General features: G+C 52.2%; 2 protein-coding genes across 4 annotated transcripts; one reads left to right on the top strand and one right to left on the bottom strand.

Annotated features, from left to right (window-relative positions):
• Positions 1-119: 119 nt before the first annotated feature.
• Positions 120-7,973, bottom strand: PPT2 (palmitoyl-protein thioesterase 2). Of its 3 annotated transcripts, none has more exons than XM_036248162.1 (9): positions 7,956-7,973; positions 7,040-7,233; positions 6,635-6,788; positions 6,077-6,172; positions 5,881-5,988; positions 4,757-4,840; positions 4,554-4,638; positions 1,037-1,091; positions 120-866 (listed from the first exon to the last, which is right to left on the bottom strand). In XM_036248162.1, exons 2-9 carry the CDS (start codon positions 7,223-7,225, stop codon positions 723-725), a joined length of 912 nt encoding a protein of 303 aa, XP_036104055.1. In that variant the 5' UTR covers positions 7,226-7,233; positions 7,956-7,973; the 3' UTR covers positions 120-722. The 3 variants fall into 3 exon arrangements, with proteins under 3 accessions (XP_036104055.1, XP_036104054.1, XP_036104056.1); XM_036248161.1 differs by lacking the exon at positions 7,956-7,973 and adding an exon at positions 7,425-7,640; XM_036248163.1 differs by lacking the exon at positions 7,956-7,973 and adding an exon at positions 7,527-7,633.
• A 2,375-nt stretch (positions 7,974-10,348) lies between these two features.
• PRRT1 (proline rich transmembrane protein 1) lies at positions 10,349-12,911 on the top strand. The gene is made up of 4 exons (XM_036248831.1): positions 10,349-10,386; positions 11,302-11,840; positions 12,423-12,608; positions 12,735-12,911. Exons 1-4 carry the CDS (start codon positions 10,368-10,370, stop codon positions 12,909-12,911), a joined length of 921 nt encoding a protein of 306 aa, XP_036104724.1. The 5' UTR covers positions 10,349-10,367.
• Positions 12,912-16,981: the final 4,070 nt, after the last annotated feature.

Below are 16,981 nucleotides of genomic sequence, written 5' to 3'. Positions count from 1 at the left end.
CCCAGACCAGGCATCCGGGCACCCAGGCCTCAGGCTCTCCATTCCCACCCTTTTTGGGGAGCCAGGTCCCCCTCACCTGGAAATGAGCCAAGCCACTGAGGAAATGGAATTTTATTTCCATAAATATAGGGGTAACACCCACTCAAGGGTAGCTAAAAGAGGGGCTGGGGCCTCAAAGAAACTTGGCTCCAGAGGGTACCCCAACACTGAACATAGGGACTGGGGGATCCCCAAACCTGAGATGGGCCTCACAGGCCACAAATATTCCCCAACACTGACACTTCAAGAATGAAACTGTCCCCATAGGGGAGCCACAGGACCCCACTCTCATGGGCTGATGACAGGGGAGTTCAGTGAGGACAGAAGCGAGCAATGTCCTGAGCGGCCTGGGAGGAGACTCCTGTGGTGAGCAGGCTGGGTTTCCCCCTGTACAGCCAGAGATGGAGGAGCAGCCACAAGTTAAAAACCTGGTTTCCCACTTCCCAACCTCAGCCTTGGGAGGATGGGAGAGCATGGAGCAACCCCAAATGAAGACATGAGGTGGGGGAGACCAGGATTTGTCATTCACAGAGCAGAGGAGGGGGTCCTGGGAGCCCTGATTGGTGGGGGCAGTGTGCAAGCAATGCCGTGGTCACGGGCACAACAAAGCTTGACATCTGCTTTCCAAGGCCACCACTTGGTCTCTGGACCAGGGAGTTCCTATGGGATCCCTGGGGATGTCCTCAGGAGAGCCAAGGTTCGATACAGGTCTCATAAAGGGTTTGGTTGGAGTGCCAGGCCGTGTGGGCAATCCCAGCCATTGGACATCTCACTATGGCCCCCCGAGCCAAGAGAGTCTTCAACCCGAAAGAATCACGAAGATAAACCTTTGAGGTGGGCGAAGGGGCATGGAAGAAAGACACAGGGAGAGACAGTGAGTTCCTGCTGGTGTCCCAGGCCCCCTCCCCACAAGGCGAACCCTTCAGCTCATGAGTCAGTAGCAGGGAGAGCTGCAGACTGAGCTGGGACAGGGCGCGAAGAAATCCCAGGAACTCACCGGTTGCTCCTCCATCTCCAAGACTGTCTCATTTGCGTCATAGAAACCAAAGAAGCTACAAAGAGATGGGGGCGGAATGTTATCAGGAGAACTGGAGAAAATCACAGTGGGCTAGGGTCCTTTAGGAACTCACAGCCTGTTGGGGAGACAGGCATCAGGGAAGACACAATATTTAACTGGAGCCCTGGCTGGTTTGGCTCAGCCGTTAGAGCATCTGCCCACGGACCGGAGAGACCCGGGTTCAGTTCCCGCTAAGGGCAGGTACCTCAGTTGCAGTTTGTCCCCGGCCCTGGTTAGGGTCATGTGGGTAGCAACCAGTCGATGTGTCTCTCTCTCTTCCTCCCTCTCTCCCCCTCCCGCTCTATCTGGAGATAAATCAAAAATGTCCTCAGGTGAGAATATATATATATATATATGTGTGTGTGTGTGTATATATATATATAACTGGACATCATGTATCCCATGAAGTGACTCACTAAAGATACAGCATCACTTCGCTGAATTTCCATCAAAAATGTATAACCTGAGCCCTGGCCGGTTTGGCTCAGCAGTTGGAGCGTCGGCCACAGTCTGAAGAGACCTGGGTTCGGTTCCCGCTAAGGACATGTACCTCGGTTGCAGTTTGTCCCCGGCCCCAGTTGGGTTTGTGTGGGTGGCAACCACTCAATGTGTCCCTCTCACATAGATGTTTCTCTCTCTTCCTCCCTCCCTCCCTCCAGCTCTATCTAAAGATAAATGTAAAAAAAAAAATGTATAACCTGAATCTAATCTCGAGAAAATAGTTAACCAACCCAAACTCAGGGACATTCTATAAATAGCTGGCCTGTACACTTCAAAAGTGTCAATGTCCCAGACAAAGACTGAGGAAGTATTCCAGATTAAAACAGATAAAGAGACGTGAAAACTAAATGCAACACATGATCCTGGCTTGGATCCTGCACTGGAATTTCTTTTTTCTAAAAAGACAATTGGAAACATCTGAATAAGGTCTATAGAGTACCATATCAATGTTAGCTTACTGGTTTTGACCATTGTATTGCAGATATGTTAAAAAAAAAAAAAAAAAAAAAGTGCCCTGTATATAGGATATATCCACTGCCCTACTAAAGTTTTAGGGGTCAAGAGACATTATGTCTACAACCTACTTTCAAATAGTTACACACACACTATATACAGAGAGAGGAAGCTAATGTAGACATAGTAAAATGTTAACACTTGGGAAAACTAGGTGAAGAGTACACAAGATTGCTTTGTAGTACTTTGGTAACTTGTTAAGTATGAAATTATTTAAAAATAAAAGGGTCTTGAAAAGTGTGAGTTAATAATGTGTAACTGGCATGAGCACTGAGGGCCACTGGCAATGAAAGACTGAGGTGCTGGTGCCTGGCCAAGGAGCAAAGACGAGAAGCCACTGCCTTACTTTAGGGCATCAACCTTCACAGCGACAACCCGGGACTAGGGAAGGCTGCCCAGGCAAGTGGAATGCAAGAGCAAAGGCCCGAGGTGAGACACAGCTGGGTCCCGGGGAGCTGGGTGGGGGCCGGAGGCCATGTTGAGAAGCTGGATTTCATCCGCACGCGCGGGAGAGGAGCAGGGACAGAGACGGGACCTGCGCTCCAGCTCCACCCCACACTCGCAGCGAGTGCAGCTGAGCATGCTCCTTCTCCCCTGCAGCCTATGCAAGAAAGACCTCCCTTGTAGGGAGGAAGTAAAACATGTGGTTAACAGCCTGGCTTCACCACTTACTAACCTATGAACATAAGCAAATCATAAGCATTTCATCTCTTTGCACCCGTTTCCTAAAAGGCTGTTTTGAGGATTAAATGAGCTTTATTTGAAAAGTACTTAGAACAGTGCCTTGGGTCATAAAATGCACTACATAGCTGAGGTATTACTATCTTCATAGGGTTGTTATAGATCTGAAATGAAATATAAATAAATCCCATCTCTTACTATTATTATAAGGGATATTACTCCTTCACCCAAAACCCTCCAGTGCCTTCCTATTTTACTCAGAATAAAAAGTCAAGAGTCCTGGTTGCCAGGGACTGAGGAAGCCAGGGCTGAAGAGTCTGTGTTTAACGGATATGGAGTTTCAATTTGGGAAAAAGTTCCGGAGATGGATGGTGGTGATGGTTACACAATAATGTGAATGTACTTAATGCCAGTGGACTGTACATTTAAAAATGGCAAATTTTCGCCTGGCCGGTGTGGCTCAGTGGTTGAGCATCAACCCATGCACCAAGAGGTCACCGGTTCGATTCCTGGTCAGGACACACGCCCAGCTTGTGGGCCTGATCCCCGGTGGGGGACATGCAGGAGGCGGCCAATTAATGTTCTCTCTTATCGACGTTTCTCTCTCTCTCTCTCTCCCTCTCCATTCCTCTCTCTCTAAAATCAATAAAGAAAAAAAAATGTGGCAAATTTTGGCTTGGGTGGCACGGCTCAGTTGGTTGGAGCATCGTCCATGCACCAAAAGGTAGCAGGTTCAATTCCCAGACTGTGGGTTCAATCCCTGGTACGGGAGGCGAGGGATCAATCTTTCTCTTTCTCTCTCCTCTCTCTAAAATAAAGTCGAGGGCTTTACTTTGCCCCACAAAGGTTCAACCTAACAGTTCCCTGCTACCTCTTTCAACCTCCTCTCCCGCTCTGTCCCCAGCTCCCTGCCTTCACACCTGCCACCCCCCACACACGCTGTCCTTCTCCCTGGCCCTGCTTCAGCCACACTGTTGCACAACTCCTTCCCTCACTCCCTTCGGTCTCTGCTCAAAGAGCAGCTGTTCCAGGAGGACTTCTCTGGTCACTATCTAAAACAGGCTCCAGTCATCCTGAAAGCCCTTCCCCTGCCTTATTTTATTCCTTCCTGACCTACACGTTTACATCTATTATCTGTCTCCCCCACTAGACTGTAAGCTACAGAACAGCAGGGACTTCTCTTTTACCAACAGTTGCATTCCCCAGCCCAGAACAGGGCCATGGCACAGATGCCCAGTGACTAGGCCAGGTGACGCCAGACCACTGGTGAAAGTCGGGAACACAGGCACGCACACAGTGCCACGGAGACCTGGGGTGGGAGGGATGCGTAGGGAGGCAGTCACGGTAGTCCAGGTAGTAAAAGGGGTGCTAGGAAATAAAGTGGCATGCACTATCCTCCCACACTGTGCCAATGTCAAGTTCCTGGTGTTTGATACTGTGCTACAGTTGCATAGGATGCAACCACTGGGGGAAACGGGAAAGGATACACAGGACCTCTAAACCAATTTTGCAATTTCCTGTGAATTCATAATTATTTCAAAGTTAAAAGTTTTTACAGAATGGGGGCGGTGGGTGGTAGGGACAGAGAGGAAGTAGAGTCAGCAGGGGCTCGGGGACAACTCCAGGTTTTGGTCTTGGTTGACAGGATAAATGGAAGGGAAGGCATTAAATAAACAGTGGACTAGTTGTAGGTCTGAGATGAAGACTGGTGGGGATTAGGGGTGTCCTTAGCCAATCTTCAGGCCACACAGTCCCTTGTTACCTGGACTGCCAGGGGGTAATAACACCATCATCAGGGCCCCCAATCAGCACCATGCGGCCCACACGAAGGAAGTTCTTCCGCCACGCTGCAGGTTGGGAAGAAGAGAGCCTGAGTCAGTCACAGGGTCAGGCCAGGTTGTAGAGGGGAACATAAGGGGTCAAAAAAGCAGAAAATGGGACCCACATAGAAGCGTAGGGTCTCACCAGTGGCATTGGGATGGTCTCTCTCCCCGTTGATCAAGGCCAGAAAGCTGCTGGCATTGAGGTACAAGTCATCGTGATGGGGGTCTGGGTACAAACAGCATTTAGAAAGACAGTCAGAGAAGCAGGGAGAGGAGGCAAGACCAGAGACTGTAAGACCAATCAGGAGGCTACAGTAACAGACAAGGTGAATAGTAATATAATGTAGCAACAATAATTATAAACATGATAGCAAACACCTTTATCTTGTACCTACTATAAGCCAGATACTATTCAAAGTATATTATATTCATTAATTTATTTAATCCTTACAACCACCGTATAAGGCAAGTACTATATTATTACTGTACAGATGAGAAAACCCAGCCACAGGAAGGTTAAGTAACACGCAAAGTCACCCAGTAGGGTCAGACTTCAAACCCAAGTAGTCTGGTCTTGAGAAGTACCTCTGACCTGGCCAGTTTGGCTCAGCTCTTAGAGCGCTGGCCTGAGGACCAAAGGGTAGTGGGTTCAATTCCCCATCAAGGGCACATACCTGGGTTGCAGGTTCAATCCAAGGCCCCTGGTCAGGGTCCTGCAGGAGGCAATCAATCAATGTGTCTCTCTCATATCGATGTCTCTCCATTTCTCTTTCTCTCTCTCTCTCTCTCCCCCCTTCCTTCCATTCTGTCTAAAAAAATCAATGGGAATATATCCTCAGGTGAGGAGTAACAAAAACAAACAAAAGTACCTTAGGCATTTGCACTAGGCCCACTGCTTGTTTCTGAGAATAAAGTTTTACTAGAACACAGACACATGAATTTACATGTAGTGCATGGCTGCTTTGACACTAGTGTGCCAGAGTTGAGTAGTTGTGACACAGACCACATGGGCTGCAAAACTGAAAATATTTACCATTCGGCCCTCTGAAGAAAAAGTCTGCTGACCTCTGCACCAGACTGTACTTTCTGAGACAATAGGTAATACATACAAAGCATTTTGAACAGTGCTTGTTCACACAGTAAGTGTTCAATAAATACACGTTATCACCGATGTTATTGCTTTTGGTTATGGTAGAGGGGGGAGCAGCAGGCCCCACCCTCCAGAGTACCCATCCGTGGAGGTCCAGTTTAGCATCCCCTACTCACCATGCCAGTAGTTGCATATGGAGAATTCCTGCCCCCAGGGGCTATAGCAGATCCTGTACAGGTTAGACCTCATGGAGGTAGGGAACAGCCACTTCAAGTAGTCCGTGTCTGGCAAGAGAATAGTGGTGCCAAGTAGCCCAAACCTTTGTGCCCCCAATACTCAGGGCCCCCTATGAAGCCCACAGTACCCACTCACCTCCATACTGTCCCATCTGTGGAGAGGAGAGAGAGATGAAAGAATCCACATTGTGCTCATCCATCACAGAGAGCAGTGCCCGGCACACCAGACCCCCTGTCGGCAGACCACCACATTGAGCCTGATTTAGGCACAGCTGTGCCCAAAGTCTCCCGCCTCTGCCTCTCCCCACACCACAATGTACATGAAGAAGGCTGAGGCCCAGAGAATACAGACATGCCCTACGGCAAAAGGTCCCACGTCATGTAAGTTGACAGAGCCAGAATTAGATTCTGGGTCTTCTGATTCTAACTTGGGGGTGTTCTTTACTGCCCCTCTCACTATCTCTTAGGTCCAAGAACCATGGGTAATAGGGAAAGAAGGGGGCAGTAGTGCAGGGAGCATCCCACTCAAGACACACACAGAGATAGACCCAGGTACTGAGGGAAGTCAGAAAAGGAGGGCTCAGGAACCAGGGTACTGGCTGGCACAATGTGGTTCAGAAAAGGGGACACTAGGAAGTGTCCCTCAGATAAGGATCAAGCTTCATATAGTGTTTAGGGTTGGGGGGACACCTACCCTGTGAGTAGCAGATGAGATGCACCCCTTGAGGGGCCTTTGCCATGATGGGGGCCACTGCCTCTCCGAACCCTTGCACCTGTTCCCACAGGGGCCGCAAACTCTCTCTCCCATCGAAGAGATCAAGTACTGTCACCACAGTCCCAGGGTGTGTCTGTGGGAAGGGGGCAATGCTGCAACTGGGGATGAATTATGAAGCCCCTCCACACACCCTCTGGCTGCGCCCAAATGCCTACTGTACCCTCCTAGAACCGGAATCTTGTTCCCCACCCAACACTCCCCACGCCAGCAACAGCTCCCTAGGAACTGGGCAGGCCCACAGGGGCGGCTTTCAGATCCGCATTCTCCCTCCCTAGCCACCGTGGATGCCTTCGGCGCCCCACAACCAGGTGTCCCCTGCCAGACCTCGTTGATGAATTCCAGCAGGTGGCGGAAGCTGTATGAGCTGTCAAAGAGCCCGTGCACCACGATGACCGGCTTGTAGGAAGTGCGATGGGGCGCGGGGGCTGCAGGCAACAGCAGCGGCGGCAAGAAGGGCAAAAGGAGCAGGATCCCCGCAGCGGGGAGCCGCGGCCCCCGGAGCCCCAGCATGCTCTCGTCTGAGAAGGGGCGATGAGGGCTTATGAGCGAGGTAACAATGCCCCCTCCCCTCGAAACAGACAACGGGCAATAAAGCCTCAACGGCCCGGGCCCACCTCAGGTCCTTGTCACAAAATAGCCAACTTTTAACTTACTCAAGTCCTCTCCCCACAAACATACTCCCCTACCACGTAGATGCAGCAACGCGCACCCGAAGTCCCGCCCCCAGTTCAGCGGGGCCTGGGTCCCTAGGCCTAGGGTCTTCCTAAAGCATTATCCTAGCTGTGCACCCCCGGGGTTTTGCAGGAAAGACCTCTGAGCAGCAGCACTGGCCCCAAGGAGAGTGCAAGCTCCCACCGGGCCTGGCTCGGACAGCCCCGCGCCGCCCGCTGTTTACTTCGCCCCAGTCTGGAGCCCCGGGGGGAGGGGCAGGGGAGGACGGCACGCGCCGGGGAATGACGGGTAGGAGAGGGGCGGCTGCCCGGGGTCGCGCGCAGCCGTCACGTCCGGGGCTTTCCCTGGCAACCGTGCCAGCGTCCCGGGCAACGCGGCGGGAGACCGGAGGGGCAATGGAACTTTCCATTGCGCCCTAGGAGTGGGGGAGGAAATAGGCGGAACGATCCATTTAGATAGGTGAGGAGAGGAAGGAGCAGCAAAGAGGTCCTGGGAACAGAGAGAAGGCCTTCGCCCCAGCGCGCAATTCTGAGGTCCGGCTCCGCAGCGGAATACGACGGTCTCTTACCCGGCGGGCGGGGGGACGCTGGGGGACAGACTCGGGGAAGGCAGCCCTCCGCACTTCGTCGTCGCCTGCTGAGCGCTGGAGCCAGTCCAGGCGAACCCCACCCCACCCCTGCCAGCCAGTCCCAGGTCAGCCTCTTACAACTCTTGATTCTGAAGTGCGTGTAGTGCCCTTGTCTCCAGAGACGCGGAGAGTCCTCCTGGCCCCTCGAGCTAAAAGAGTTGTCTGGCCCAGTTTCTCCTGCCCTACTCTCCTCAGCTCCCCATAAAGGATCCACCCCCAAGGGGCGGAGGGCTCCTAAGGCAGCACTGACTCAGGCTTCCTAGCGTGGTTTCGACCAGACTTTCAACCAGAGCGACCCCCACAGTCCGGCCCTTAGCATGGAGCTCGTGAGCGGCTCCCCACCCAGACCCTCCCACCCAGTCCAGATTTCTAAGCTCTGGGCATCTCCACCTCTGCACCTGTGTCCCCTGCCCAATATCCATGAAGAATTTGGTGAAGAAATAAAATGAACTTACTATAGCCAAGCTGCTGAATTACTCAAGTCAAGTAGGTTGAGGTATGATGAAAAAATTCTGTTTTTAACTTTAACTTTTAGTCCTGCATCAACGTCTGCACTTACATCAGATCTCCAGATTACCTCCTGAAGGACTAAGGACAAACTATCCAGATACCCAGACCACCTGACAGTGTCCAGACTGTCGGGTCATCTAGAGTATTACCAAACCAGAGGCTAAGACTGCAAAACTGATTCTTCTGAAGAATATACTTTTTACTATAGGAACGCTGAGTTTTTCTTTCTTCTCAGGAACACTCTGGGTATTGCCTAAGTGTGTTACTGGTATACAAAACCTAAGACCCTTAAATAAATATTTGTCATTTATTTCTGTCAAAGCCTCCAAATGCTTAATGACTTCTTTGGACACCAGAAGCCCCAGTTAGAGCTTTTTCTTAGCATTTAAAGATGTTTCCCTTGAAAAAAATGATTTTCCAGATTGTCTGAACCCCTCCCTTGTTTACAAGGTCTTTGCTGGTCTGAAATCTCTCCCAATCGAAACTATTTGAGCTCTGAGTCGTGTAGCATGAGAATGAGGTGATGATAGAGGGTTAGGGGCTCACACAAACACCACAGAAACTAGAATGAGGAGCCATGATCTAAATCTCTCCAGCCTGGGATTGGCCCAGGTGAGGGCCTCTGTACAGCTAGCTCTGTAGTCTCTGTTGAAACATGAGGGGAAGGACACAGTCTGGGAGAGTGGCTGCCTCAGGCGGTACTGGTCAAAAGGTGCGGGCAATAATGATCCCCTGCTGTGTCTTAGCAAAAAGCCCATCTCCCATAAGTCTGGGTAGACTGCCTGTCCCCCCCATCCCTCCCAGTCTATGCACTCCCAAGGTACAATAAGCAAATAAAAAAACTGCACTTACCGCTGTGCCCCCAGGTTAACTCAGGAGGTGGCTTTGTATGTTTTGAGGTTGGGGTGATTTAAGGAATGGACCTAACACCAATGGGCCCAGGAACCCTAAGAAGCCCAAGAAGCAAAGGGGTAAAGGGGATCAAGTACATGTTCCCAAACCGAGCTGCCAGAAATGAGCAGCTGATTCATCCTCTCCCTCTCTCAAAGCACTTCAACTCCTTCACCCTGGTGGAAGAAAGGACCAGTGCATCCCCTAAGCTTCCTCCTGGTCCTCCCCCCACCCCCATCCCAGGTGAGGCTTACTTGGAACTATTACAGACTTGAGCCTCCACTTTCCTTCCCATTCACCCCAGGCCAGGCTGGCAGGTTGAGGCTATAACCCTGGGAACATTTTAGACCATCGCAGGTCTCAACTCTGCACACACTTCTCTCTCTTACAGAGTTGTCTCTTCTAAAGTGGGGAAAGCAGGGTCAAGAATTTGGGAAAAGTTTCTGGGAGCTTGCAAGGACTCTGAGGGAAGCTGAAGAAGGGGAGGCCTTACTGGAGTGAACCAGATCTTCGGGGAACCAGAGTGTTGAATCCACAGAGCACCTGCTCCATTTCTCTCACAATCTAATCACTACAGCCAGTCTTGGAGGGGCAGACTCTAGAGAGTTCTCTCTCCCTCCTTCTTTTCCTTAGTCCCACCCCCTTTGCCTGGTCTTGCTTGCCTTCCTGTTTCCATGACAACTCCAAGGGAGCCCAAACTGGGGGCTTGAATGCTGGGGTGAAAGAAGGAGAGGCGAGTGGGGGTACATCTGAAGCGTTCCCTCACACCCGCCTCTGTCCCTTTAAGCTCTCTCCCCTCCCTGCTCTCCCTCTGCCCCCCCCACCTCCGCCACTGTCTTCTCTCCATCTCTTTCACTGCTGCCGGCTGCGCAATCCGTGCACTCAAGCTCCGGTTCCAGTTGGGGACCCCAACTCCAGCTGCAGAGACCCTGCCCCAGGGAGACCGCAATCATGTCATCAGAAAAGTCAGGTAAAAATCCACAACAAAACCTCCCACCCCCTCTACGGTCTCCTGACTCTCCCCCCAACCCTCGGCTCCAGCCTGCTCCCTTACCTCTCCCTAGTGGGTGGTGCAGTTCCATTCCCCTTCTATCCAGCTCTCAACCACCCCAAAATTCCCCCCTCATACTATATCTCTTCCTTCTTTTCCTTTCCTCCTTCCAGTTTCAGCCTCTGCCCCCTGCCAACAACAGGGGCAGCAGGGGGGAGGGGGAGGCAGTAAGGAAAGTAAAAGAGTGGCTTAGCATCAGCCAGGTACTGCAGCGATAGCCTCATTGGGAGTGACAGATGGGCAGATGGCGCTGGCTGGCATGGAGGCATCCAGTGAGGAAATATGGAGACACTGTCAGATGGGGGTTGTCAGGGGAGTAAAATCCAGCAGACCCTTCTCTATCAGCCCTAAAAGAAGTACTGAGATTCCCAGAGAGGCTAGGGCACCCCCTCCCCACTGAAGGAATGACAGAGTGGCACATGTCACCCTACATGTACTTATACAACTGTTGAATTGAGCACATGTCAAAACAGTGTTGCAGGTCTACCCACTGCATATGCAGGACTAGCTCAGACAGACCAATCCAGACAGCCACCCCCAAGGAGGACAGGCGGCTGGGTCTGCTGGTGAAAGCTGTGTGCACCTTGCTGTGAAGAACGAAGAGAGCTGAGGAGAGTTGTGACCTCAAAACTAGATTGAAAGACAGACGTGGGGGGGGGGGCACGGGTGGCCTAGATACAACCCCTCTCCTGTCCCAAGAACGAGAGATGGCTTCTCACCCATTTTCTCTGTCTCTCCCATTATTTTTCTTCACCCCGGACCGTCTATGTCCCCTTACCCCTCCTTATCTGTCTTCTCTCTCCCCGTACCCTCGCCTCTGTTCACCACCCCCAGGCCTCCCGGATTCAGTCCCTCACACCTCTCCGCCACCCTACAATGCCCCCCAGCCACCCGCTGAACCCCCTGCCCCGCCCCCACAAGCAGCCCCCTCCTCGCACCACCACCACCACCACCACTACCACCAGTCCGGCACCGCCACCCTCCCGCGCTTAGGGGCTGGCGGCCTGGCTTCTTCCGGAGCCACCGCTCAGCGCGGTCCCTCGTCCTCTGCCACTCTGCCGAGGCCCCCACACCACGCCACGCCCGGCCCGGCCTCCGGGGCGCCCCCACCCGGCTGCGCTACCTTGCCCCGCATGCCACCCGACCCTTACCTGCAGGAGACTCGCTTCGAGGGCCCACTGCCCCCGCCGCCGCCGGCCGCCGCCGCCCCGCCCCCGCCGGCGCCCTCCCATACTGCCCAGGCCCCCGGCTTCGTGGTGCCTACGCACACCGGGGCGGTAGGCACGCTGCCGCTGGGGGGCTACGTGGCCCCCGGCTACCCCCTACAGCTGCAGCCTTGCACTGCCTACGTGCCGGTCTACCCTGTGGGCACGGTGAGTACGGGGCCTGGGAGGAGGGGAAGGGCACGATGCATCAGGAACTGGAAGTGGGGACACACTGGGGGCTAATGGAATAGAGAAACAGGCCCAAGGGACCTGGAGGCGTTCAGGGGTAAGGCCTGGAGAGAGGAGGGGCTAGGGAAAGGCCTGGGAATGGGGTGGGGGAAGATGGCTGGCAGTCAGTCGAGGTCAGAGATCATGGCCTGGGAGGGAAACAGAACGGAGGAGGAAGACACCTGGGACTGAGTGAGTAGGGGAGGCCAGGTGGACACCTGGAGCGAAGAAACAAGGTCTGAAGTAAGCCAGGGCAGCGCCATTGGGCCGTACCTTGGGGGAGGGAGTGTGGAGACACCCCCCCCCCAATCTCCCAGGATAAAGGGTCAATGACAGCAATGAAGGGAGAAGAGGGACCCAGGTGGAATTTATGGGTGCTCTGGAAGGGTGGTTGATGATCATGTTCTTTGAGAAGCAATGCGAAAGAATTGTGTTTTAAAAACCACCATTCCAAAAGCGGAACATTGTGGGGCTCAGAGAGGGTCCCAGTGACGTCGTCTCCTCCCGACCTTCCTTCCACAGCCCTATGCAGGCGGGACCCCGGGGGGAACGGGAGTAACCTCCACGCTCTCCCCGCCACCCCAGGGCCCAGGGCTGGCCCTGCTGGAGCCGAGGCGCCCGCCGCACGACTACATGCCCATCGCTGTACTGACCACCATCTGCTGCTTCTGGCCTACAGGCATCATCGCCATCTTCAAGGCAGTGCAGGTGGGGGGGGGGGGGCGCTCGGTTTTTCTTATTCCCAGGGAGTGCTGGACTTTGTGGGGAGCATTTTAGAGGGAGGCCGAGGCTTGCAAGTGAGGCGACAGTTCTCTGATCCGCTTTCCTCAACAGGTGCGCACGGCCTTGGCCCGCGGAGACATGGTGTCGGCCGAGATCGCTTCACGCGAGGCCCGGAACTTCTCCTTCATCTCCCTGGCGGTGGGCATCGCAGCCATGGTGCTCTGTACCATCCTCACCGTAGTCATCATCATCGCCGCGCAGCACCATGAGAACTACTGGGATCCTTAAGGACGCCCCCGGCCCGCACCACCCTGCGCCCCTCGACCTCCCAAGCGCATTCGGCAGTCCAGCCGCGGATCCAATGGGCGCCCCGCACTCCCGGCCCTGGGGCGACCGGACTTCGATACATCCTAAACTCCGCCTCCGCAGAACCTCCGCGTTGCGGGCACGCTCGGAATCCAGTTCCTCAGGAACCCCGCCGAAGCCCACACCCCCAAGGACGCCGCTTCCCTGGATCCCACCCAAATGCCGGGCCCGGCCGCTCCAGACCCCCATCCCCTCTAAATGCAGCGCCCCCAAAGGAGCAACTTGGGTGTCTGTTCCGCAGCCAGGCGACTGATCCCCCGAACCCCGCCTCCTCCATAGGCTCCGCCCCGGCTCTGACAAAACCCCGCCTCCAGGTCGGCAGGCTCCGCCTTCTCTTCCTCGCGGGGGTGATTTAGTCCGGTGATTGGGTTCGAGGCGCCAGGCCTCGCCCGAGACCGACAGACTCCTCCCCTTCTCTCGGCGGGAGGACCGATCCCTGGGGTAGCTATGGCCCCACGCTCACTCCCGTGTTTTGCTAGCACAGTGTATCTCCTACACACAGGTCTCTGCCGATTTTCATGCCAATTCCAGAACCTCTGTTTTTGTTTTGTTTCTTGGAATGAAATTTGGGAGGTTCCGGGTTTCGGACCCTTCGCCCTGGGATGAAGATTACGTCCTAGGTCTCTGTAAATATTCCCTTCCACCTCTCCCAGTCCTTGAGCAGTTAGGCAGAAGGGAACGCAGGGTACGGACCTTCCAATGCCCGGAGGGAGCCGGCCTGCTCTCTGCTCCCCTGGGCAGTCCCCACCTTATTTTGATCTGTGTGTGAGTGTGTGTGTGACTTTCTGAAAGACTATATTAAAGAGTCTAAGTGGATTTATTACCCACAATCCCAAAGACTGCAGTCTAGCAAAGACCCTGCTCTTTTTGTTCCCCCTTTCACCTCCCCTCATTTCCCCTTGGGGTGTGGTGGGGAAAGAAAACTGACAGATTTTCAGGACACCAGAGAGAGACACACAAATGCAGGGAGAAGGGTTCTCTGGGGTCCTTCTGGGGAAGATCTTGGGGTGCATTCTCAGTGGGGATTTCTTTCCCTGGCACATCTTTTCCACTTCTTACCACACAGGGCCTAGGGCTTTGGAGAGGGAGAATGTACAAGGAGACCCAGAGATCTATCCCCAGAACTCTAGGAAGTCAGGAGGGAAGAAGAGGGCAGAACATTCTGAAAAAGTTGGTCAGAGATAGGGTTGCAGGGGCAGAGAAAAGATGCCAACTGCCCACACCTGTTTCCTGCCTGTGGGTGGAGGGTGGCAGACAACTTGAATTAGAGTCCTAAGTGGTGTGTTGTACCAGTATAGGGAAGGCAAAAAGAACAGAGAGCTGTGGGAGCCTGTCTCAGTCTAGTCCAGCTGCTATAACAAAACTATCATTAACTGGGTGGCTTATAAACAACAGAAATTTATTTCTGAGAGTTCTGGAGCCTGGAAGTCTGAGATCAGGGTGTCAGCACGATCAGATGAGGGCCCTCTTTTGGGCTACAAGCTTCTCATTGTCTGCTCACATGGCAGAAGGGGTGAGGAAGTTCTGTGGGGTCTCTTGCATAAGAGCACTAATGCCATTCATGAGGGCTCCACCCTTAGGACCTAATTACCTCCCAAAGGCCCATCTCCTAATACCATCTCTGCACATTAGGATTTTAACATATGAATTTTGAAGGGAACATATCCAGACTACAGCAGAGCCCCATGGAGGAGGTCAATATTCTCTCAAATGCAGTTGGGTCTTGTTGTCCTCTTCTACCCTGAAATCAGCCAGGGGGCTTCTTGGGGAGGGGGGAGGGAAACAAGCAGTGGATTTGGTATCTTCAGTTGCACACCTGCAGGTCATGGTCCTATCCTGAGTCCATGCATTCAAACAACATGCAGATACCATGCAGGATACTGGTGATACATCTGCCAAGATAGCCAATGAGAATACTGACCTTATGGAGTTAATAATCTAGAAGGAAAGCCATGCACCAGAATAGGAGACATAGGAGGAGGATGGGATGGGGTGTGGAAATCATGGGTTCTTCTTTAGATGTTTCAGGTTGAATGTGCCTTCCTCACCAAACTTTTTTAAAAATATTTTTTAACTGATTTTTCAGAGAAGAAGGGAGAGGGAGGAAGAGAGAGAGAAACATCTATCAGTTGCCTCCTATACCCAAACCTGCAACCTGGGCATGTGCCCTGACCAGGAATTGAACTGGCAACCTTTCGGTGCCTGGGACAATGCTCAACCAACAGAGCCACACTGGCCAGGGCCTCACCAAACTTCTTGAAAAAAGAATTTGTATTTGTAACCTCCATTTCCTCACCACCTACTCATTTTCTCCCCTTAAAAAGGAATATTGTTGTCACAGATATGTCTGTGTCTGTCTTTATTGCACACCCACTGTTTCTTAACCCTTTAAAAATCTGCTTCTATTCCCCACTCTACTGAAACTGTTGAAGGTGGCAGGAATGGCACCAGGTGTTAGGCCAGCGAGGTCAGACTGGACCTGGGTTCAGCAACCTCAGTAGTTGTGTCTGGCTAGGAAAGAATTCAGTGACAAGATTCAAATTATAAGAGAACATTTATTTGGAAAATCACAGAGGTAGTAGAAGTAGTATGTAGAAGAAACGGGCTTAGAAAATAAGTTATAGAGGTAAAGGAAGGGCCCTTGGAGATTGGGAGTGAGGAAGGTAACTGTAACATTCCTGAGGGGTGGGGGAAGGTGAGAAGGTGCTCCCAGGGGGAGAGCATGCTGGGTCCTCAGTCTTAAGTGTTTTAAAGGTGGAGATTTTAGGGGAGGTCCCAGGGGAGGATCTTAATAGAATATTCAGCAGCTTTCCATGTGTGTTCTTTCAGGGTCTGGTCTCCACTGATTGATTGGTTGGCACCAGGGCAGGTGGTCATTATCCAACACAAATGGCCCTGAGTTCAGCCATGGGGTCACTTGTCTGGTTTTGCTGCTTTTCTGGGCCTGGAGCTGAAATACAACTGAGGCCTAGATCTTATCTCTAGGGAGGAAGGGTCAGGGGGTCCAAACTGCATAACCAGCAATATGTTAGGGGAGGAAAGGTCACCCTGAGGGTGAGGCCACACCCTACAATTGTCCTTTGCTAGGCACCTGGGACTTTCCATCGTCATGACCTTCTGCATACCTGGCCCATCATCCTTGCTCTGTTCATGTCTGTCTAGTTGCTTACCACAAAACTGCTCTCTCAAATAGTACCCAATGACCAAAATCAATGGCATTTTCCTGAACCCTCCCATGTTTGTTCCTTCACCCTGGATTCCTCACTCACCCAGGCAGGGTTCAGGGACATATCTCTTCCCCCTTTACCTCTGTCACATCTCTAATCATCTTCTTCCCCTTGTTTTTCCTCCTCCCTTCCTCTAAGTGCCTACTCTGGATTTTCCCCCCTTCTTTGAGATCTTCTTTTGAAAATCTCATCCACTCCAAACTTAGACATCATTTCTTTTTCTTTTCTTTTTCTTTATTTTATTTATTTTTTTGAAGGGGGGGAGAGAGAGAGAGATCTGCTTCTTTTCTTTTTTTTTAATTATAAGAGAAAGTTTATTTAGAAAATCACAGAGGTAGAAGAAGTGGTTTGTAGAAGAAATGGGCTCAGGAATAAAGTTGCAGAGGCAAAAGAAGGGCCCTTGGAGCTTGGGAGAGGAAAAGGTAAAGGTCAAGTGCCTAGGGGGAGGGGAAAGTGTGGGTGTGCTTCCCAGAGGGAGAGCTACCCAGACATCATTTATTTATTTATTTATTTATTTATTTATTTATTTATTATTTATTTTTCTTTCTTTCTTTCATCTGTCTTTTTGTCTGTCTTTCTTTTAAATATTTTTCTTTATTACTTTTAGAGAGAAAGAAAGGGAGAGGGAGAGAGAGATAGAAACATCGGTGAGAGAGAACATCGATTGGCCGCCTCTTGCATGCCCCTCACTGGGGATCAGGCCCACAACCTAGGCATGTGCCCTGACCGGGAATCGAACTGGTGACCACTTAGTGCATGGGTCAA

The sequence above is a fragment of the Molossus molossus genome, unplaced genomic scaffold, assembly GCF_014108415.1.
Source record: "Molossus molossus isolate mMolMol1 unplaced genomic scaffold, mMolMol1.p scaffold_m16_p_8, whole genome shotgun sequence".
NCBI classification, from domain to species: domain Eukaryota; kingdom Metazoa; phylum Chordata; class Mammalia; order Chiroptera; family Molossidae; genus Molossus; species Molossus molossus.
This window is presented reverse-complemented; position numbering and strand designations above follow the sequence as displayed.